Source organism: Canis lupus, chromosome 7, assembly GCF_048164855.1.
Source record: "Canis lupus baileyi chromosome 7, mCanLup2.hap1, whole genome shotgun sequence".
NCBI classification, from domain to species: domain Eukaryota; kingdom Metazoa; phylum Chordata; class Mammalia; order Carnivora; family Canidae; genus Canis; species Canis lupus.
Window position 1 is genome coordinate 22,892,498 of NC_132844.1, and position 24,631 is coordinate 22,917,128.

At 35.0% G+C, this 24,631-nt stretch overlaps 1 protein-coding gene across 4 annotated transcripts in view; it reads left to right on the forward strand.

The window, feature by feature from the left end:
• The window catches only part of MAP3K7 (mitogen-activated protein kinase kinase kinase 7), a 76,607-nt gene extending 52,194 nt beyond the window's left edge, over positions 1-24,413 (forward strand). For 2 of the 4 annotated variants that reach the window (XM_072832048.1, XM_072832047.1), the window contains 4 exons: positions 7,315-7,420; positions 11,498-11,559; positions 12,637-12,752; positions 14,823-16,558. In XM_072832048.1, the coding sequence (XP_072688149.1) occupies positions 7,315-7,420; positions 11,498-11,559; positions 12,637-12,752; positions 14,823-15,003 (465 nt within the window). In that variant the 3' untranslated portion in view covers positions 15,004-16,558. Of the gene's footprint in view, positions 1-7,314; positions 7,421-11,497; positions 11,560-12,636; positions 12,753-14,822; positions 16,559-18,535; positions 18,627-22,684; positions 22,791-22,932 lie in introns of those variants that run through there. The other 2 variants (XR_012033864.1, XR_012033865.1) reach the window with 2 other exon arrangements.
• Positions 24,414-24,631: the final 218 nt, after the last annotated feature.

Here is a 24,631-nt window from a genome sequence, read left to right on the forward strand (position 1 = left end):
TATGGTTCTTTAAAAAGTCTGGCTTAACAGTGATAAAACAGATGCATGGTGGTTTTTTGTTGGTTGGTTGGTTGGTTTTAGCCATGGGATTGATAAAGAACATGAAGAAAAATATTTGCCCACCTAGTACAATCATCAGAGGAAGAGAGAAGACTTATTAATAAAGTTTAATATTATATCTCATTAGAGGAGAGTGAACTGATTGGAGTTTATACTTTGGCTCTTGATTCAAGACTGACCTTAAAGTCCTTTAGACTTTACATCTGTAAATTAAAATTAGATATTTTTTTATACTGCCATTGCTAGAGTGGAATGGTGAAAGAAGCAAGCACCCCGCCAGTCAGGCCTTTAATACATGTTATTTAAGTTGTAACCCTGAAAATTTCATACTTTTATTTTCCTCATTTTGCAGATGAATAAACTGAAAATTAGAGAAACTTTCCAAAGTCTCTTCCCTTGTACTACCAGTAATTGCTATAACCAGGTTATGAATCCAGACCTGATTCCAAAACACACAAACTACACTCTGTCATTCTGTCTTGCATGTAGAATTGAATGTATTGCATGCTAAAGTAGTCCTACATCTCTCCAATTTCAAGTGTTTTGACTTCTGATAGTCTGCATTATCATTATTTAAATAGTTTTCAGTGATGACAAGTTTTAGCTTGTATTATATTATTGAGCAAGGCAAATTCACCTTGATAATAAATTCCTGCAGATGTCTACACAGAGTTATTTATTATATATCTGGATGAGCCTTTCTATGTTTCACTAAAATTACACATTTTTTGTGCATGTCTGCATGCCCTTTCTGGAGTTTTATCCAATATAGATCTGTTTTCTGGAAGTCTCTTGGTGAGGACACCAGTCAGTGAAAATCATGACCATAAATGATGCAATTATTATTGTTTAGAGAACGAGAATACTGTATTTTTATATGGACTTTAGAATATACTTTTATTAGATATGTGACACTAGATAAGTTCTTTAATTTCCCCGAGCTTCAGCAATCTTACGTACCAGTGGGGACCATAACACCCACCTCTTGGGGTTCTTACAGACACACTGTAGATGCTTAATTATGTATACCTGCTTCCCTATAATGTACCTGCCAAGGTTCTTACCACTTCCTTGCTCTCAGTATAGTATATTGCTATCCAGAAAACAAAAATACCACTGGGAAAGAAGTAAAATCCCATTGGCATTCAGTTCTTTTATATTGTAAAAGAAATTTGTGTTAGGGGTCATAGAAAGTATTTGCCTTAAAGGCCTTTTATCACATATCAGTTGTTACTTATTTAAGGAATATAATTTTTTATACTACCTCTTTTATCTGTCCTCAGTCTGTACCTCCTTCAGTGCAAATAATTTTCTATTAAAGCTCTAAATCAGAGGCTTATGTAGTAAGAATAATAAATTTCCAAGAATTTAGAAGGTAAGGAATAAGAATAATAAAGTTCCAAAATTTCCTTATAATGAACTATAGTGAAGCTAAAATTAGTTTGATCCTATACCTTCAGATTGTAATACAGATGTTTTCAATATTATCTGTCATGTATAGATTTAATTGAATTATCTGTGACTGTCCTAATGGAGGAAGTGCTCTTGTAAATCCACATCACCAACTTGATACCCATTTCTTTTTAATGCTATTATTCAGATGTTACTTCAGCAGAATTATCAAATCAACATTTAATCTCTGTGTTTTGTGCTTGTATAAATTTAGCAACTGAGGGCTTTAAATAGCTCTTAAATGTCAGTCTAAATAGTAGCACTGGCCATGAATTTTTGACTTATGAAAATATTTTCCCATTCAGGTGAGATATAAAAAGCAAAGCTTTATTTTTGTCTGTAAAATAACTCCCAATTCCTTTTTATAAATACAGAGATAAAGTTCTGTGCAAAGTCCAATTCTGCTTCATGTCTACTGGTTGTAATTTGCCCTCTGGTTTAAATTTGGCTTCGTATTCTTTTGCTGCCTTAAATTGCAGTGTGGCATTCTGTACTCTTGTAACCATTTTCATATCCAATCCTTGTGGTAAGTCAAGTTTCTCTGTCTCTCTTAAACTTTACAATTTGTATAAGAATAGAATAAAGTAATTGTAAATGTCTTGAAGAAAGGAGCAACTCAAATGAGTTTTGATAGTTTGAGAGCATACATGACCATAAGAATTTGACCAATGATTTTTTTTTTAAGTAGCTACTATAAAGTAAGACTTCTTAGTAGTTTGCAAATAGTAACATAAATTTAATCCATAAACTAGCTCAACTTTTTTAAATTCTCAAATGTTACCTGATCCTCTTATTTATACCTTATATTTTTCAGGTGTTAAAGAAATACAGTTATGGCTTGTTTTTAAATATTTCTTTAGTTTTTTTAATATGAACATTTCAGCATATTGTGATTCATCAAAAAACTAATTTCTTGAAATATAAAGACTTAGTTAACTAATTTATGGATGTAAATTTAGCTCATGATGGCTCCGAAAGACTGAGTTACTTATTCAAGTTCACACTTGAGTTTAAGTCTCCACAAAGTTTTAGACAGTCATGTGAATTTGCTGGTATTTAACTGTTTTGATGTGTAAAGGTGTCAGTTTCATATAGTTCAGTTGTCACATTTGTTCTTTGCATTAGACCAGATACTCCTTGAATGAATATGGGGTCCAGATTAAAAGTAGAAAGAGAAAGAGGGACATAAGGAATTGTCAAAGGGGAGATGATCTGGATAGGGAAAGTAAAATCCGTCATTGGAGGGTCAGAAATGCCAGGGTGAGAATTCCAGAATTGATCATTAACAACCAGTAAATAAAGATTTTGTATTCCACACACTGCTAGAACAAAGCAGTCTTCAAACACAGGGTCTGCTTTTGTGTGCAGAAAACCAAGGATGTGGCAAGAATGAGCATTTAATGTAGGGAACCTCAGCTGGGCCCTATAGGATGAAGAAGAATTAGCAAGGAGGAGGGAAAAACAGAAAGAACATTGTTCAGGGCATCTTTGTAAATGTGGGATGAATAAACTAAGGTTTTTGAAAGACCAGTCTGATGTGGAGTTAAAAATTGTTTATGGTGTAGAAAAGCTTTTTGGAATTTCTGAAGCAATTTCAATAGGTACCCAAGATGAAAGTAATAGTCCATCAATCTTTGCAAAAAATTTTTTTAATCTTCCTTTTCTGTAATTTTATTATTTATTTTTTTAAGATTATTTATTTATTTATTCATAGAGACACGGGGGGAGGGGGTGGGCAGAGACACAGGCAGAGGGAGAAGCAGGCACCATGCAGAGAGCCTGACATGGGACTTGATCCAGGGTCTCCAGGGTCACGCCCTAGGCTGCAGGCGGCGCTAAACCGCTGCACCACCGGGGCTGCCCAATCTTTGCAAAATTATTTTGTGATTTATTTCTGAAATTGTTATAAAAGTGCCTTTTAATTAATTTTTATTATCCTCAATTCATTGTGAGTTTTTAAGTCTTAAAATAATAGAACTTTAGCAGTGGGTAAAATACTAAAAGTTGCCACATCCTTTACCCAACCCCACTCCCTCTCTAGATAAAGAAGCTAAGACTTCTTGAAGTAAACTAAATCAGACATTGCACCATGGTTAGAACTCACATCTGCTAATTTCTATAGTAGTAGTAGAGAGTCATTTTACTTGTTGGAATCTTTGAGTGTTTCTGTTGAAGTTTCTTTTGTATTTATGTACTTTTTTATGTTCTACTTTGTATAACTCCTTACTCTTTTTTTGAGTCTCCTACAGAGTATTCAGTAACGCTTTAAGAAAAAAAAAAAAAAAAGGTGCTTTTTTTAAAAAAAGATTCTTATAAAATCCATTTTTAGCTTATATGTCCTTTGAGAATTTTTAATATATATAACACTAATACATAAATAAGAGTACATGTAATATGTAAGTTCTGAAGCCTGATAATAAAATGGATGCTCATGAATCCACCACCCAACTTAAGAAATGGAACATGATCGATTCCCATGAGTCTTCCTGTGTGCTCCTTGCCTGTGAGCACCAGCCTGTGTCATCCACCAGCCCACAGTGCCATTTTCTGTGCTACCATATTTCTAGACTTTTTATAAATACCACTTCTCTGGCTAAGAAACTATGTTCTCTTAAATGAGATTCAAGTTGTTAAATGTAGTTTCATAAATGGCTATTAAATTTTGTCAAATGCTTTTTTTGCATTTAATGAGATTTATCTTCTTTAATCTGTTAATATGATTAATTGGATTAATAGAATTCCTAGCATCAGGTGACCTTTGCATTTGTAGGATAACCTCAACTTCTCAAAAGATTTTTATTATTACTGTTTTTACACTGCCAAATTCCATTTGCTAATGTAATTTTTAGGACTTTTGACTTTTGTACCTATTTTCATCAGTGAAGTTGGCTAGCAGTTTTTTATTCTGTCTTTGTTTCTTAGTCAGGTTTACTGACTTAACAATAAATGAGGAACTGTCTTTTTTCTAGAATAATTTCTTTAAGATGGAAAATGTTTGATAGAACTCAACTATAAATCCTCTGGGCTTGGTATTTTCTAAAATGTATAGAAACTTGAGTATTCACTTTATGAGTGGTTTTTTTTGTTGTTGTTGTTGTTGTTGTTGTTTAAGAATTTATTTACTCATGAGAGACAGAGAGAGAGAGAGGGGCAGAGACACAGGCAGAGGGAAAAGCAGGCTCCACGCAGGGAGCCCAATGTGGGACTGGATCCCGGGACTCCAGGATCACGTCCTGGGCCAAAAGCAGGAGCTAAGCCACTGAGCCACCCAGGGATCCCCAGATTTTTTGTTTTATCTTTAATTTACTAAGCACCAAATTATATTCTCTCATTCTTATTTTGTAACTTTTGAGGGAAGGTTGATGATTTTGTTCTTTTTCTAATTTTGTTCTTGTCTTTGTAAATTAAATCCCTAGTCACTGCTTCTAGTTTACTTCATCTAAAAATTTGGAATTTTGAAATTTGCCTTACAGCTTAGTACATGACCCGTTTTTATAAATATTCCGTGGTGCTCAGAAAGAATGCATATTCTCTAGTTTTTCGATACATGATTCATTTATATGATTAGATCAAGCTTGTTTTTTATGGAGTTCAGGTTTTACTGATGTTGTACTTTGTTTTTTGGTCTGCTTTTATAAATGGTTTGCAGAGGAGTGTTCAAATATCTCACTGTGGTGAATATGTCCCTTCTTCAGTTTTATTACTGTGTCCATTTGGAAGCTATGTATGGATATGGTATATCTTATAATAGGTAGAGCATATAAATTTTGAATTGTTATATAATGAATTGACTCACTAATCATTTTATTTCTTTGTCTAGTAATTTTTTTAAACCCTCAGATGTATTCTCTCTCATTAATTTAGCTACATAACTTTTCTTGGGTAGGTTTGCCTGATTATCTTTTTTCATCCTTTAACTTCCTGTTTTCTCTACTCTGTGAATTGCATATATCTCTTTTTAAAAAAAAAAGATTTTATTTATTTATTCACGATAGACACAGAGAGAGAGGCAGAGACAGAAGCAGGCTCCATGCAGGGAGCCCAATGTGGGACTTGATCCCGGGACTCCAGGATCATGCCTGGACCGAAGGCAGACGCCAAACCGCTGAGCCACCCAGGGATTCCTGGATATATCTCTTATAAAGAGCATTTAATCCACCCGACAGTTTGATTTTTTTAAATAACTGAAGATTTTAATGCATTTATATTATGGTTACTGCTAAATTTGCTCCTTCTATTTAATGCTTTCTCTTAACTTCCCTTTTTGGCTCCTTTTTGCTTTCCTTTGAATTGAACAAATATATTTCTCATTCCGTTACTTGTCTTTGTAATTTGGGAATCCCATATATTATTATTACTTTAGTAACTACCTGTGGAATTCTAACACTCATACTCAACCTAACGTTAATAGCTTTACCCTTATCCTCAATATAAGGATTTTTTTTTAAGGTTTATTTATTTATGATAGAGAGAGAGAGAGAGGCAGAGACACAGGAGGAGGGAGAAGCAGGCTCCATGCCAGGAGCCCAACGCAGGACTCAATCCCGGGACTCCAAGATCGCGCCCTGGGCCAAAGGCAGGCGTCAAACCGCTGAGCCACCCAGGGATCCCCAACATAAGGATTTTTAAATCAGTGCTTCTCTTGCTTATACTGTTTTATTCAGGTTTTAGTACTGTCTTATTTATTTGTTTGCTTGGTAATTTTGTAAATTAGTCATATTTCCAATGTTTAATATTTTCTGTGTATAGATTCATCCTTCTGTTTAGCAGTATTCCTGATAGCAACTTGGCCTTTCTGTCAGGGAAAAATTCTCTTATCCCTGAAGTACATGGTTTAAAAATTGTTATGATAAGAGCCTACGGATAATAGAGTCCATTTTTGCTTGTTTAAGAATGTTATTTTGACCTCATTCTTTACATTTTTGTTGGCTAAACAATTCTAGGTTGGTAGTTATTGAAGATATTCCACACTCTTCTAGCTTCCTTTTTGTTATTGAGAATCTCACTGGTATGGTTTGTAAATAATCTGTCTCAGAGGCTGTTCTCTGCTATCTTCTATTTGTCTTTGTTTTCTAGAACTTGACTACAAATGACCCATGTTTAATTCATTATTGTAGTTTTTCTGTTATTTTATCTGCTTGGGTTTGGTTGTGGTTGGGATTTGTATCATCCACAAATTATGGAAATAGTTTGTGAATTCACATTGGATACATTTTCTCCCCTCCATCCAGAGCCACTCCCAACACAGACAAATTTATTTGCTCTCTGCTTTTGTAGGATAGATCTTTCTTCTTAGTTTACTCTTTCCCCAAGACTGAAGCTTTTCTTGGGTTTTAGCTTTAAGCACAGTAGTTCTCCAGTCTTACTCCCTTCCTGGAAAGGCCCAAGACATAATGCCTATTCCTGTGAGTGTAGAAGGTAGTCAATACAAAAGCTCTACATCATTGGTATTCAATTGAAATTCCCGGGGCTAACAGCTTTAAATACTTACCGGACTCCTGATTCTGCTTCATTTCTGGTCTCAGAGCATTTCTCTTACTTTTTTGAAGACTCATCAATTTTAAGAGATATCATACATGAGTGCATATAAATTTTTTATGTTTGTGTATATACGTGTGTATGTGTGTGTGTGTGTGTGTGTGTGTGTAAAATCTTAGAGGATTTATTTTTTGCAAGAGTATTTCAGGACCTCATGATAGAAATGGAAGTCTATCCTTTGCTTTATAATAAAAAATTTTTTCTTATCTTTTTTTTTTCCACATATAAATCATATTTTGTTCCTTCTGTCACTTCTTCCTATAGGTAAGCAGTAGGTCATCCAGTCCTAGCGTCAGAATGATCACTACCTCAGGACCAACCTCAGAAAAGCCAACTCGAAGTCATCCCTGGACTCCTGATGATTCCACAGGTGACCAATGTATTTCTTCATTATACTTAAGAAGTTGAATTCATCGCATTTGTTTTTATTTATTTATATCATGATTCTGATCTTCATAAAGCCAGGCATTTTACAGTAGTTTAGATTTTCATATTAATAAAATCAAATATTTAGCAATAAACTTAAAGATGAGTTTTTAAGTACTGAGATAAATTGTCTTGCCTTCTGCATTTTTTTTCCCTGGATACTAAAAAATGTATATTGAAGATGTTTTGGTTTGGGGTCACTACAGAGAGGAAGATACTATATTCCTGATACTTAAGTCCGTCCGTGATTTTCCTATTTTTGATCCATCCTACTGGATGATAGTAGTAAAGTCCATTATCTTTTAAATAACTAAAATCAGCAGAATGATAAAAATAATCATCTTCGTCTTAGTCATTTGTTTTAAACATAAAAGATACCATGTATGTCAGTGAGAAAAAAATTTTCTGACCATTGACTTTTTGAATCATTTTTAAATGGTAGGGAGGATTTGATTTCAGTTACAAAATTTCTGTTAACTAGACCTTTTAAAAAGCCTTTTAAGAGTTAATTAAAACTCCCTAATATGAATGACTAACTGGTCAAAATACTAGTATTAAAATCTAATGATGGAATACTTTTATTATGGGCAAGCAGGAAATTATGTGTCATGGTGAAATTAACTTTTCCTTAGCATTAAGAGAATTCCCTGATAAATACTCAGTAGTATCATTCTATGAAAATTTATTATTTATATTTTATTATGTCAGAGAGGGAAAGATGATCCCTTAAACCTTGGAAAATGAAACCATTTGGGATTTTATGTAAGATCAACTATGTTATTAATAGTGGCAATTAAATTGAAATTAAAAAGTCAGCTTTCTGCTTTTACAAGCTAAAACACTACTATAAGTATTTATAGATTTTTGGCATGATTTAGTGAAGTTCACAATTTAATTTAAAAAATTAACCGAATAGCTTTTCTGTTTCATGTAAGATACAACTATGTTTAGCCAGGGGTGTACTCTCTAGTTTTAGTAAGCTTAAATTTAGTAGTGGCAAAAACTCCTCTGTGTTTAACCCCTAGCATAGCCCAACCTAGGATTGTCCAGATCATTCACTGCTCACCTCAGCACATGTGCAGAATTCATCACTATGTGCCTCTCCTCAGAGGTAGATAGGGAAATGTCTCGACCAATTTGATCATTAACATTCAGGTAATATTAGTTCTTTTTGGTTCTTCAACCTCCTGGTGAGGGTTGCCCTGACATTACAACATTTGACAAGACCTAGCGCTCACCTTGGCAAGGCCTCCTGACTTCAGCCTAGACTAATCTGGCCATACCAGTCAACATGACTAAATTCATGAAAGTAAAATAAAAATTCTTCTTTGCTTCTCTCACTTTCATCTGTTCTTCCAGCCTTTCAACCCCAATCTCATGTTTTTCTTTTCTGTGACCTAAAATACCAATAACTAGAAATCATGCGAAGGTCCAAAATTGACCTAGATTTTGGCTTTGCCTTGAAATACGGCAAGCTTGTGGTTATCATTTTTAGATAATTTTGTATGTAATTTTAGAAGTTGATACTGGTTTAAGCTTATATTTAATGAAGTTCAGCTTTTCACAATTTCTGAGAAAAAGTATTGATAATCAAGCTAATCAGTAAATTACAGGGAAGACATATTGGTGAAGACTTTTTCTTTGAAGTCCCCCTGATTCAGGAAAAAATTAGAAGTACATACATAGGTTTAAATAACCTAATTAATTAGGTTTTTTTTTTAAGGGGGGATTTTTATGCATTTTTGGAAAAAATTAAAAAGCTTATCAATTTAATAATCATAGCACATACTGAGTGCTCTTGGATTTCTATTTATAATATATTAGATATAGAGAAAGACATGTATACCCAAGAGCAGTTAGTGAGAGAAATGACTAGACACAGTAGAGGGAGCCACAGAGGGGGAAAAACCCACTGAGGAATTTTTCTTATTTGCAAAGATGGAAGTATAATACATGGCCCACTGCTTGCAATCTTAGAGTCATAATTCTGGCACATTAAAAATTTTTAAAAAATCATCATACTTTATTTAATAAATTTAAGACACTACTAAATTTTCAGCACAAAGCTGAGTGTTTTAATAGTTAATAGCACAATCCTTGAATTTTTTTTTCCCCATTCCCTGAGTACTGTGAAACACTGGTATACTTAATTTTAAAATACATATCAGACACAGAGTATTTATTTAATAAGATATATCAAGTATGAAAGATTTAAGAAAGAGTAATAGGAATAGAAACGTTGAAAGAGTTCAAGAGACTAATTTTTCCTATAAAGTCAGGGGCAAATAATCTTTAATCAGTTGTAATCTTGTTAGAGATTACATAGTTTGAAACTGTTGATGTGGGTGGGGAAAGAGTTGGTCAGAGAAATAACAAGTTAAGTGTATTTCTTGTTCAGCCATTTCAGTTAGTATATGATTTTTGGGCAGATAAGACTACTAGGCAATACACTGTTACTCTTTCTTTATTGCTGTCCAGTATTTAGTAAACATTACTGAATGTTTTTTCAAACTGAAATACAAACTTGAGTATATAAAATTACTCTTCCTTCCTAATTCTCCATTTAGTATAAATAACAACAGCAATAACAGTAATAATAACCACCATATGTTGAGTGCTTACCATATAGGTTAGCATTGCATGGTATTTCTTACATGCATTATCTTACTTCATTTGATTTAGCTTAGCTTTTGGAGTTACTTGTAAGCACATTCACGATGGCTTTGAAAAAGAAAACTAGAATATCAGTCAATAATAAATTATTGAAGTTACTGAACCATCAGACTGTCCTATTTTTTTATTGCATTGCATGCAGTGCATTGCTGTCAGCCCAACCTTGTCTTTATCTGCACCACTCTTTCAAGGAGTTACTTCTCAGGGAAAGGGCTGAACAGTTCACTTGTTTAACTCATTTACTCTCTCCTAACAGTGGGAAAGCAACTACTTCTGAAATAAAAAGATCCTATTACTTCACAGTTATCCTGCCTGCTTCTGGAGGCATAAATGTTAATCCCATGTGACTCATGCAAGTTGTTATGACAGTTTACCTCTTTTGAAATACAAACAAAAGCTGTCTGTTCAAAATACTTTGGTAAAATCGACTGGTTGTTGGATTTAACCCATTCAGCTGTTTTGTGCATGACATTGAGCTATAATTTCCATACTGTTCATACTCCCATCAAAAACATCTTCCATTTTCTACAGTGATTCTTATTAGGAGAAGTGGGAGGGGGTTCATGCTAGAATCTGTATAAATAGAAGATAATCTACTGGAAGAGAATGTGTCTCTTGTTTTCCCCCTTTTTTCATTAAAGAACACGAGTATTCAGGGCAGCCCCGGTGGCTCAGCGGTTTAGCACCGCCTGCAGCCCGGGGTGTGATCCTGGAGACCCGGAATCAAGTCCCACGTCAGGCTTCCTGCATGGAGCCTGCTTCTCCCTCTGCCTATGTCTCTGCCTCTCTCCCTCTCTCTCTCTCTCTCTCTCTCTCTCTGAATAAATAAATAAATAAGTCTTAAAAAAAAAAAAGAACACTAGTATTCAGGGAATTGACACAGCCTTATAGTACACAGCATGATTAAGGAAAGAGAGCTATGAGGTTTGATTAGGTAGGGTCAGTGAAGACAATATAAAGTATAAAGGTCCCATTACCACTGTTTTTTTTTTATTTGCCTTTAAGATTTTGTTTAAATTAAAGTTGGTTAACATATAATGTAGTATTTAGTCTCAGGGGTAGATGTTTTTGTTTTTAATTGAACAAGGGCTTATAAGCTTTAATGTTACACAATTTATAGCCAACTTAAATTGAATCAGAGTATGGTTGCATTTTGATTATCTGGTAATTGGATGTTCTCTTTTACCTTTAGAATTCAGAATAGACTTTCTTCATTACCAGTAGTAATAACTTTTATGTATTACTTATTTTATGAAAAAAAAATGCCAATATCTCATGCATGCTTTCTTGCTTTGTCCTTATAATTATTTATGATAGAAAATAAATAAAATACATACTTGAATTCCAGATACCAATGGATCAGATAACTCTATCCCAATGGCTTATCTTACACTGGATCACCAACTACAGGTAAAGAATTGCCTTCTCAGTGACTGTTTACTATTTCCTTAGAAAGTTTAGAGAAGTTATCTAGAAAGCTGACAGTTGTGTTTATATCTGTCATCATATATTCACTTACTTATGCTTTTAGTTGGCCTACTTAAACTTTCTAAAATCAAGTTAAAATGATTCATTCAGTTAAATTAATCAAATCTGAAGTTGGCAAAATCATATGTTCTTAAGATATTTAATTGTCTTAAAACACTTCCATATCTTTGTTTAAGAATGGCAAGAAATAGGGCAGCCCTGGTAGCTCAGTGGTTTAGCGCCACCTTCAGCCCGGGGCATGATCCTGGAGACCCAGGATCGAGTCCCATGTCAGGCTCCCTGCATGAAGCCTGCTTCTCTGCCTCTTTCTCTGTGTCTCTCATGAATAAATAAAAAATCTTTAAAAAAAAAAAAAGAATGGCAAGAAATAGGAGATGCCTGGGTGACTCAGTCAGTTAAGCATCTAACTCTTGATTTTGGCTTGGGTCATGATCAGAAGGTTGTAAGATCAAGTCCCACATCAGACTCTGCGCTGGGTATGGAGCCTCTTGAGGTTCTCTCTCTTGCTCTCTAAAAAAAAAGGAAAGAAAGAAAATGCCAAGAATATAGCATTTTTGATCTCTAATTTTAGTACTGTAATATAAAATTTGCATAAGCTCATTTGTACTTAATAGATTTCATGATACACTGTCAATGTCTCATGTTCATAGTGACTGAAAACATAAGTAATACACTTCAGTGTCTCCTCATGAGTATGAAAGCCATAAACTTATCGTATAATATGGTTTGACAACCTGAAATGTAAAACCAGAGGCGAGTGATACTCTATAGTCATGATTCTCTGTAACAACAAAAGTGTTAAGACAGCAAGTGTGAATTTAAGTTCTGAGTTAACTCTGACAAAAGGACACTGAAATTTTCTAGGCCATGGTCTAACACTTACTTTTAAAAGACCATTGCTTTAGTGCTATAAAAACATGTCACAGTCACTGTCTTAACTTTCAGCTTGATATTAAGATTTGATTTAATTATGTTTTAACAGTCCTGATTTATTTTCAGCCTCTAGCACCGTGCCCAAACTCCAAAGAATCTATGGCAGTGTTTGAACAGCATTGTAAAATGGCACAAGAATATATGAAAGTTCAAACAGAAATTGCTTTGTTATTACAGAGAAAGTAAGTTATCTTTTGTGAATAAACACGTTAGTATTTTGAGTTTAAAATATGTTAAGATGAAATATTGTTGGAAGACATGAAAGCTTGATAATTTTTAGAACTAATCATTAAGCATGCAGATGCCTGTTGAACGGCTTGGGTGTTGGGGTGCTGAACCCCCACTCATTCAAAAATCCATGTGTAACTTTTGACTCCCCAAAAATGCTAATGGCCTACTGTTGACTAGAATCCTTACCAATGACATCAGCAGTCAATTAACACCTATTTTATATGTTTATGTATTATATACTATATTCTTAAAGTAAGCTAGAGAAAAACTTTTATTAAGGAAGTCATAAGGAAAAGAAAATACATTTACAGTACTGAACAAAAATCCATGTATAAGTGGATCCATTTAGTTGAGACTCATCTCATTGTAGGGTCAACTGTATTTCCAATTTGGAGGTTTTATATGTGTTCATCTTTTAAGTTTGAAGGAACTTTCGGCTGTTTTTCATGTAAAACTCAACCCATTGGCTGTATGTATTATATTAAAACTAAGGAAAATAAACTGGTGTTTCATGTTCTAAGAATTTTGAAACCAGAAGCTGGTTAGATTTATAGTTACAATGATTTATTGTTTCCTTAGACATAGGTAAAATAATTTGATTTACTAATGTTCAACTGTACTTTATCTTAGAAATGTTTTATTGATATAGTCTTTCCAGGTATATATTTAGGAGAGTAGGATTACTTTATTTTATACCCATGAGTGTTTTTATAAGGTGTTTTATACTCACGCATATGTTTTTCTGAGAGTTATTGAGTTTGCCTTCCTCTCCTCCCTTTTTTAAGAAAATCAATTTTCATGCTCCTTTATTTGAAATTCTTAAAAAAAAAAAACCAAAAACTTCAGTTTCTGCATGGATCCTCATTTTAGAGGGAACTGAAATGAAGTGCTATAGGAAAAAATCATGGCATGGTAATAGGATTCCCTCTATTGATTTTAATCTAAATAAGTGAAAATTTCTTGCTTCCTGAAGTAATTTGTGGAAAGTTTCCGTTTGTACTTCAAAAAAAAAAGAAAAAATAGCTCTATCACAACTTATTGTTAAATGATTTCAACTCTACCTTAAAGGCTCTATAGGAAATAAATATTTGAGTCTGCAAATTGTGGAGCTAATTGTAGAACTGTTGACACTTTATGTTTTTTAAAAAAAACCTCTTACTTTACATATTTAGTCTATACTTTTTTCCTTTTTTATTCATTTGAACGAGGAGTTGGTTCTGTGCTGGAAAAAGAAATGATAGATTGAGGGAATGCGAAAACTATGACAATTTTAATCAATTTTATTTAAATACTTTGAGAAATACTACAAGAAAATCATCTGGAGGCTCTTCATTAATTATTCATTTATATCATTAATTAATCACTTATAACTTCACTTTAGGAGTTAAAATTGAACATCTCCCAAATAAAGGGGTCTTTAAAAAGTTTATCAGGCTGTAAAAGTCTCTAATGGTCTTCCTGAAAATGTTTGTAAAAGTAACTCATTCGAAATTGGTACTTTGTATTGTTCTCACTTTTAAAGTAGGAAATAGATTTAAGTTGATAGCATCTATTTTAATTAGCTTGCCAATGTTTTATGAGCCCCCACTTTGTACTGTAGTTAAATAAGATGTAACTTCAAACATAAATAAAAGTTCACGAGTGTAAAAGTGGAATGTGAATGATAAAACATGTTATTTTCCTGTGCCTAGAGCCCTTCCCCAGCCTTTTTTCTTCTTCTTACACAAAGGGGATACCAAGTAAAATGTTTTGAAACTTTTGTTATGCCATTTTATCTGCGTTCATTAATTATCTAAGTGCAGTTACTTACAAAAGGATCGTGGTGTGGTGTTCGTGTGGGTACACCAGAAGAGTGGGTAATAGTTTCCATTCTAGCCTACAATTATATTTGAGTAGTGTACCTAAAATGTGTAACAGTCAATACAGAAAGCCCTAACAAGCCAAGCTCATCAGTTACTAAGTATGGATTTTTTATCATGTACAAGATGTACAATATTTTATTATGTGGTATTTGTTTTTAGGCAAGAACTAGTTGCAGAACTGGACCAGGATGAAAAGGACCAGCAAAATACATCTCGTCTGGTACAGGAACATAAAAAGCTTTTAGATGAAAACAAAAGCCTTTCCACTTACTACCAGCAATGCAAGAAACAACTAGAGGTCATCAGAAGTCAGCAGCAAAAACGACAAGGCACTTCATGATTCTCTGGGACCTTTAAATTTTAAAATATGCAAAGACAGACTTCTTTTTTTTTTTTTTTTTTAAGGAAAGAAAAGCCCTTATAATGACAATTCATGAGTGTTAGCTTTGGGCGTGTTCTGAATGCCAACTGCCTATATTTGCTGCATTTTGTTTCATCGTTTATTTTCTTCTTTTCATGGTGGACATACAATTCAACTGTCTCCTTACATAACATGGGGGCATCTGTGACTTGAATAAGCAGCAGTTCTCAACTTCAAAACAGATGCAGTGAACCATGGCTGTACATGCATGCTCATTGTGTGAAGGCTAGCCTAACAAAAACAGGGGTTATCAAACTAGCTGCTATGTGCAAACATCGTCTTTTTTTCGAGGTGGAACCTCAAGAATGATTTTGTTCTTGTATCTCATCTCAGAAAACAATTTTTTTTTCCAAAAGATGGTATATGCCAAGTTGAAGACAGGGTATTATAAATCTAGAATAATTGGTGGTACATTATAGAAATGCAGAATCTTTAGGGACAGTTGCAGGTAAGGGCTCTGACGCCAGCATCCTGCAGTCAATGCTGAGCTTAGTTCCACCCATAAAATATTTAAAGGTAAGTGGCGGCTGCTGTATGTAATAAAACCATATTTCATTGGACTAAAATTTGACTATGATACATTGAACAAAATGGAACCCTTTTTTTTAAGATATAAAGATTTTTAATTTGTGATTGCGTGTATGTGTGTTGAAACTGTAAAGATTTTATGACTCTAATATTAATATCTCTTAAATGAAATTAAAAGGTAAATGAACACGATCCATCTTAAATGATCATTCCTTCCTGCAATGATTATTGGATTGTTTTAGTGTATATTTGAAAAAATAAAGAGAAATAGTGGAAAATGGAAATAATTGCTCCAGCCAAAAGGCTTGGGCTTAGATTCCTTTTATGAAACCAAAAGGGGTAAAAAACCTGGCAAATCAGGAGAAGTTAGTAAGGAAACTAAAGAAGTCAATATAAAATTCATCAAGTATACTATTTATCAACATTGGAATAATTGATTTTCCTTGCAAGCCCATCCTAGAATGCCTGCTGCCTTTCAACAGTTTTAAGGGAATTTCGACACTTATAAAGAGAAAATTTATATTGTTAACAATAACTTTGCTACCAACTTTGAAAATAAAAGTAATTAAAGAACTTCATTGAAATAATAGACTATATAAGCTCTATTTTTTCAGTTGGTATTAAAATAAATCACATTTTGGTACCAGTACAAGGTGTCTTTTAAACAATGATGTCATCAACCTCATTTTTATAGCATTAATGTTTTATGAAGAGAAAATTAAAAATGAAAGCATAATTGCTGTGATTATTAGAATTATATCATGATTGTATTGTAGTTTTGCTCTGTTTCAGATAAGCAAGTTGATCTAAGAAGTTATCAAAACTATTCTTAAAAATGCTAAAGCAGGTAACTTTTTCTTCTGTTATTTTTTTCCTCCTCCCACTGAGTTTTATAATGTATTCCTGTGTATACAAGCAATAAAGGTAAAAGACAGTTTGTACTAAACTGTGTCCTTTTTAGCTTCCTCAAAATCTATTGTTAGAAAGTTTCCAGTAAGTAGATGTCTACCATTACTTTAAAAAAAAAAAAAAAGAAGGGCTATCATTCCCAAATAATTTGATTGCCTAGCTAAAAGTGATACTGGTCTCAACACATTAATAGTAAAATAAAATTGGCACAGAAAATAACTATAGACTAAGGAAAAGTAGAACTCTTTCATAGCATTGCTGCTTGTTGATATATGTGTGTCACTCCACCAAAAGGGACCTAGTCAGTGTTCAGAGACTTTTCTGATTATCTCAGAGCATGAAATATTCAAGTGTGGATGCTAATGCTTGACCTTTCCATTAGGATTTAGCACTATAGATTTCAGCTTTTATTTCAAGTCATGAATGTGTTTTTGCTCTATATTACATACTTAAAGGGAAATTTAATTGTTATCACATGTAATCACTTCATAAAAATCTCAAATAGGAAAATGGAAGAAAATAGTAATGTTAAGTCATGGTGCCAAGTGCAAAAAAAGGTTGTTGAACACTTGCTTGTTTGTTTACAGTAAGTTCCTAGGGATTCTCACACTGTAATTGCCCTAGATGCTGAGAGTAGTTCAGCCTAAAGTAGTTGTGTTGCAAAGCTCATACTTTTTATAAGTCCTTGATTGTCCTTGATGGGAGAAAAGGACAGCAGGGATCATTAAAATCCACCGCCAGTTTTAACCAGCATCCTCACCCATCAAACCTTTAAAGAAATTTTAACAAGGAGCCAAATATTTTATGATTCTGGTTTCACTTTTTATTCGAAGCCTCATTTTTGGTTGGAAATGGCGAACAGACAAGCAAGTGGCATAAAGGTCCCCATGTAGGAAATTCACAGACAATCCCTGAACAATCCCTAATTACATTTCATTCTTTCCTCGAGGGAAAGAAAACAGAAACTGCAAAATTAAAATCAACTTTTTTTGAGTCAAATGAAAATCATTTAAAATTATTTACTTTATAACAACACCACAAATTGAAGAGATTTGCTTAAAAGTTGTTTACATATGTCTCACTCTTTTTGCTGAACCGGTTTAGAGTGTTTAATGTGTTTTTTTCCTCCCAAGTTTCTTCTGTGTTCCTAGTTTCAGCTCCTGCCTGTAGCCAGAGATCACAGGTCTTGTCTGAAACTTTTTTCTTTCTGTAAGTGTGTGGTTTTTTAGCAGTTGACTCCTCTCTCCTTCAAATGGTAGGAAGTTCTACTTCTGTCATTCAGAACATTTTATGTAAAACAGTGTAATGCAGAAATCCTTGTGCATACTGTATACTTGAAGGAAGCTTTTCGATTTATTTTTGTTTATAATAAAATAGAGATTGTTACTCTAAACCTGTTTATAAAAGTGATTAATGATTTATTATCAGCAAATGAGCTGTGAGGTGTTCTGCTCTAGCAGTGTGTTTACCAACACAAAATTGAATAAAAACCAAAAAGTGAGTATTCTTAAAATACTCAACATGGTTTTAACGTAATCATGATTTTTGAGAGGCTGATTGGCCAGCTAACATACCCATCTATAACATTTCAGATTTTTTGTTAAATCGGTGCTCTTCACAATTTCATTAAATCACGATTTATGTGAAATACAGCATAGTATATACATTACTGAGTGATTCTTCTCATTAGAAAATTGATTTCCTGTAGTGTGTCTACGTTACATTATTTCATTCCTTGATCAACCTCTTAGCCTCCCAACCATCACATATGTACACACACTCTTACAAACTTGACCCTCATTTTAATAAATCAGCTCATTCATCATTCATTCCTTCCTTTAACAAATATTTATTGAGCACCTATTAAAAGTGAAGCTTATGGCTAATGCCAAATCACATGTTCTCTTTGATCCCATGGTAGTTAGATCATATTCCCATTTCTCTGATGGAAAACTAGGCTCCTAAAGTTTAAGACTTGTTCCTGAGTCTGCTTTTCCCCCATTGTCTGTTTTAGGCAGAATCTCATGCAAGGGGACTCTGGTAACCATCAGCTCATGATGTGAAGAAGAACATGAGAAATGCAAATGATGGGGGGCGAATATGAGGTAACTTACATAGTTACCTCATAGGCACAGACTTTGTGACCACTCTATAGATCACAACAAAGCCAGCACTGAGACCCACATGTGTCTTGTAAACCCAAGTCTGCGCTCTAAACCACTTCGCTGTACTGTAATTTAAAACTTGCTGAGTGCTTCGGCTTTCATGTTCATTTATTCAGTGAGTGGGGTGTCTTCATTCTTCCTTCCCTCAACTGAAAGCTGTACTAAAAATGGAAATACAAATAATGATATTGTGAGGCTTGATCTAAAAAGAAGAGTTGTCCTCCACTCTCAGGAAAGGCTTAATCTAGGCTTTTTCATTTTTGGTTTGTTATGTTTTTTTGTTTTCACCATTTTGTTTTTAATTGAGATTTAATTTTTATACAAGAAACTGCATCCATTTAATGAGTACAGTTTACTGAGTTTTGACATGTACATATGCTTGGGAAGCCATCCAACAAGCAAGATAATGAACATTTCCTTCCTCCCACCCCCGGGTCTCCCATGCCCCTTTGGGGTCCTTCCCTGCCTTTACTCCAGGCCCTGGGCACAGTGCTTTCTAAAAATATAAATTTGCATGTTCTAGAATTTTACATAAATATAATCATTCAATATGTACTCTGCTTTTTAAGCTTTTTCCCCCTCTTGAATAGTTGTTTTAATTCCTTTGACAGGAAATTTTAATTAAACCATTCTTAGTGATACTTGGAAACCTTCCAGTATCAGTAGAGAAAACAGGTTTTAAGAAGAAATAGATGCATCCATTGTGGCCAACTTGGTCATGTAGTGTTGCCTTCTGAAACATTTAAGATCACTTTAGTTTTACATTTTTACAGAACCTTAATACTTTGCTCACAAAATCCTTCATATTGTTTGTTAAAGTAAGCATGTTGACCACTGTATTTAGGTGTTAGAATGCAATGCAGACATGGACAGTAGCATATTAGTAGGTACATGGTAGTTTTCAGCAAATATGGTTGATAAGTGTAACTTTTTACAAATTCTTCTTTTCATTTTCGTTTAGATTACAGTTGCTGTTTTGCTTGCTCAGAAACCTGGGAAATAATATTTTAAATAACAAACAGTCTTCTGTATATAGTATTTGATATGGATATCTCATACCCATACTGTTGGTGGTCCTGTATGCTGTAGAGGTGCCCATAGACATAAATAATAGGATTACCCTGGTAAATCATGCACTGCTTACTCCCAGGACCTTCCTATTCCACCAGTAATTAATACCTGCTCTCAGCTTCTCATCTCTACTGCCATGAGGTCCCACCTAAACTGAGTTTGTGAAATGAACTGTCCTTCATGTCATTTTCAGCAAAGTCTTTTTGAGAATCAAATGCTTATTTAACTTTCCCTAGTTTCATGGTGCCTTTATAGATACACATATCTATAAAGGTTTTATTATTTGAGAGAGAGAGAGAGAGCACGAAAGAGGTGGAAAGGAAGAGGGACCGAGGGAGAAGGAGAAGCAGACTCCATGCTGAGCAGAGAGCCCACTGCAGACCTCAATCCCAGAACCTTGGGATCATGACCTGAGCCAAAGGCAGAGGCTTAACCGACTGACCCACCCAGTCACCTCCATGGTGCTTTTTATATTTCCAAGTAATGAAATGTATTTTTTATCCTGTAGTTTAATGGTCAGTGATACCTTATAGATGCCATATGGCATTATCAAGATAATTGCTTTGAATACCAGAAATCACTGAGCAAATGCTGGATATTTATCTTCTGAAAAGCAAAAGTAATGTACAAAATGCAGTTCCTGCTCAGACTTTTTTGTTTCTCCTTGTGGGTACCTCTTCTTTAAGTTATTATAGGAAAATCTGCATTGATCATTGATGATAAATTTGCTAAATTCAAATTAGAGACTGAAGAAATCTGAAAATGGGTGTAACTTTTTTATGGTTGAAGAAAAAATGGTAATATTACCTCACATGCCTTTTTGACTTTTAATCCATTACCTGTAAAGATACTACTTAAAATCCGTGTAAAATGTCATGAGCATATTACTTGGAAAAATCTGTACCACACTTCTTTCCTTTGAATGTACCATGAGAACCTTTTTTTTTTTTTTTAAGATTTTATTTATTTATTCATGAAACACACAGAGAGGCAGAGACATAGGCAGAGAGAGAAGCAGGCTCCCTGAGGGGAGCCTGATGTGGGACTCGATCCCAGGACCCCGGGATCGTGACCTGAGTGGAAGGTAGACGCTCAACCACCAAGCCACCCAGGTGCCCTCCATGAGAGCCTTTTAACAGATTTCTTTGAGGATTGGAAATATGTCTTTATTCCCCTAGATAAATATGGAAATGATAATTTATATGCTGAACAAGTGATCTGTTTCAGTACACTTGGGCGATTACATATTAGTACATTGCTGTTGGACAATAGTCTTACTTAAAAATTCATACTAAAACTCAATATCTGACTACATAATTCTGTCTTCCCATTCATGATTCCACACCTTATATACAAGAGACTTGAGGAAGTGGTACAAAGTTCCTTGGCCTAAGCTGAGTATTTCTTCCCATTTCACTTTCTTTGGCAGCCATATCAGCAAATTCTCTAGTCTCTGTGCCCCATGTACCCTGTGATTCATAAGAACACGAGTTTGGCTGCTGCCCAAAATAATAGTTTAAACAAGATAGCACTTTTTTTCTTTCTACCAGAAAAAGTCTAAAGTAATGTGGTAGTTTTGCTCATTTGCATCCTAGCCAAAGAGGAGAGAAAAAGGGCAAGAGCAGCAAAGGTGCAGGTCACTTATGCTCACATCCATTTGCCAGAACTTAGTTATATGCATTTACCTTACCTGCAGGGAGGCTGGAAATGTCTGTACAAATGGGCAGCCAATGCCTAACAGAAGGATCAAAAAGATTCAGAGGACAATGAGTACCCTTCACCACAGTCTTGGAAAGGAAACTAGACCACTGCCGCCTCTACTTCCTCTGTCCCCTCTCTCCATATGGAAAGTAGGCAAAGCAGAAGAATGCATAGTAGTGTCAGAATCCAACCAGTATGGTGTACAATATTTAAAAGAGTTCCCTGTATTTTTTAATTGGTGCAGCTTAGAAAAATAAAACTTCAAAATGTGAAATTAGAGCACTTTAGTTGGAACACTAATTGGAAATCAGACTTGAAGTAATTTAGATATTTGATAACAGACAATCCACCTTAGAAAAGAAACGTTAAGTTGTATCTCGAATGAAAGAGTAAATAGAGGGACGCCTGAGTGGCCAAACGGTTCAGCGTCTGCCTTCGGCCCAGGGCATGATCCTAGAGTCCCAGGATCGAGTCCCACATGGGTCTTCCTGCATGAAGCCTGCTTCTCCCTCTGCCTGTGTCTCTGCCTCTCTCTCTCTCTCTCTCTCTCTCTTTCTCTCAAATAAACAAAATCTTAAGAAAGAAAGAAAGAAAGAAAGAAAGAAAGAAAGAAAGAAAGAAAGAAAGAGAAAGAAAGAAAGAAAATAGAAATGTCAGAACAAATCATTATTGATGAGAAAATAAAAAATAGCCATAAAAGGAAAAAAAATTTTAACAGACTCGGAGATATTGTAAAGAAAAAAAAGAACTGGTATTTACTAAGTATATACCATGTATTAGGCATTTTGTACTTTTTACTCTTGTTTTAGAAATAAAATGAAGAACAGAGGTGTTCAAAAACTTGCCCAGCTAGTAAATAATGAACTGCAGTTCACATCCAGGTCTTTCTTAGCTTCAAGGCTCAGAAAAATTCATTTTTAATTAGTTTAGAATTTGGAATACATTTTCTTACAGACTTAATAAATGGGAGAACTAGGTTCCTAAGTCTATTTATAGAAGTGTATTTAGTCCTTAATGGAAATGAAATAATGCCATTGAATGGAACAGTTCCAACAAAGGTGTGAGAGAAAATGGAAAAATGACGTGGTTGTTGTCTTCGGGTATAGACACTGTAGTAATTTTTCCTTTTTAAAAGTTCTTTACCTTTTTATTGTTTTCTGCACAGTAAAAATTAAAATCAGGAGAACACAACCTTACATATCACTCTAACCATGTTTCTTTGGCAGGAACTCGGGGCCCTTTGCCTTGGGCATAACCATTGGAGCCCTTGCACGAATCCCACAGGGGCAAGAACTTCCCTTCTGCTGCTGGTCCCAGCCTGGATCCCTGCAGGTAGAGGTAGACCCAAAGGGAGGGGATGGCAAAGGTCCTCCCATGGATTTTGGTGAGGATGAAGCACAGTCTCAACAAGAGGAGCAAAAAAACATAAATCAGAACTTTTTTTTTTTAAGATTTTTTATTTATTTACTCATAGAGACAGAGAGAGAGAGGCAGAGACACAGGCAGAAGGAGAAGCAGGCTCCATGCAGAGAGCCCGACGCGGGACTCGATCCAGGGTTTCCAGGATCACGCCCTGGGCTGCAGGCAGCGCTAAACCGCTGCGCCACCGGAGCTACCCTAAATCAGAACTTTAATGTCTTGAAGATGATGATGATGATGGTTATTATTATTACCGCACATTCTAGGGACCCCAGCCTCTTAATTCCTGCTTTACATGACAGGCTATTATTCAGGCATATAAACTTTTTTCCCAAAGTAATTCCTTTACATTGACAGTTTTGAGAATTACCTAACACCATAGAGCAGACAGGGCTATTGCCATTGTAAATTTTCTATATTCTAACCCATCCAGTGTTGTATAAACTAAGAGGAGGAGTATGATATTGTGATGTATAATAAGAAATCTATATTTGGTCTTCTTTCAAGTGTTCTGGCACACAGCTGAAATTTATTAGTTGGTGAGAACAATAAAGAGGTCTTGCTTTGTTAATGAGGCAGTTTTTTGGAAAGCCCCTAGGTGGGTATAGGAGCTAGTTGTCTGGAAGACCAACCACTGGATTAGAAGATAGGAATTCTTATTCCCTCCTCCACTTCAGGGAAGGAAGAAGGTTAGAGATGCAATTCAGTCACCAAAAGCCAGTATTTTAATTAGTCGTGCCTGTGTAATGGCGCCCCCATAAAAACCCCAAAAGACCAGGGTTCAGACTGCTCCTGGGTTGGTAAACACTCAAAGGTTGGAGGAGAATGATGCACACAGAAAGCATGGAAGCTCTACACCATTTCCAAATACCTTACCCTGTACATCTCCATCTGGCTGTTCCTGGTTTATATCTTTTTATAACAAACTGATGATCTAGTAAGTAAAATGTTTCTCTAAGATCTCTGAGCCACTCCAGCAAATTAATCAAATCCAAGGAAAAGATTGTTGGGACCTCTGATTTATATAGCCAGTGAGGTCAGAGGCACAGATTACAACTTGGACTTGCAATTAGTTCCTGAAATGGGGGCAGGAGGTAGTCTTGTAGGACTGAACCCTTAACCTGTGGAATCTTACACTGAGTAGATAATGTTGGAATTGAGTTGAACTATAAGACACCCAGCTGGTGTCGAATGATTTGGTATGGGGGAAACGCCCACACATACTTGGAGTCAGGGTCATGAATGCTTGAATGAGTCAGTGAAAGATAAAACCTGCTGTGTCCCTGATATTCACCAAACATAGGACCATGGAGGTAAGATTCGAGAAGATGCAGAGATAGAGCTTCAAAAATATAGAAGGGCAACTCAGAATGTCTTTAGGTAAGTGGAGCCTGGGGGAGAAATCCACCTTTCTGTATAAGTAGTGATGCCTGAACATCAGAAATTCAAGAAGTTTTGAATATATGAACCTTGTCTTTTCTACCACTTCCATCTCTATGGAGGAAGCATAGAAAATAAAGGTGAAATCAGAAATCATTTAGAGGTACATTGTTACACAATTGTGTTTATCACAGCATTTCACTGTTTTGTTTTGTTTCAAGATTTTATTTATTTGAAAGCCAGTCAGGGGAGGAGCAGAGGGTAAGGGACAAGCAGACTCCTAGCTGAGTGTGGAGCCCAGTGGGCTTGACACAGGGCTTGATCCCAAGACCCCAAGATGATGACCAGAGTCAAAGCCAAGAGTCAGACATTCA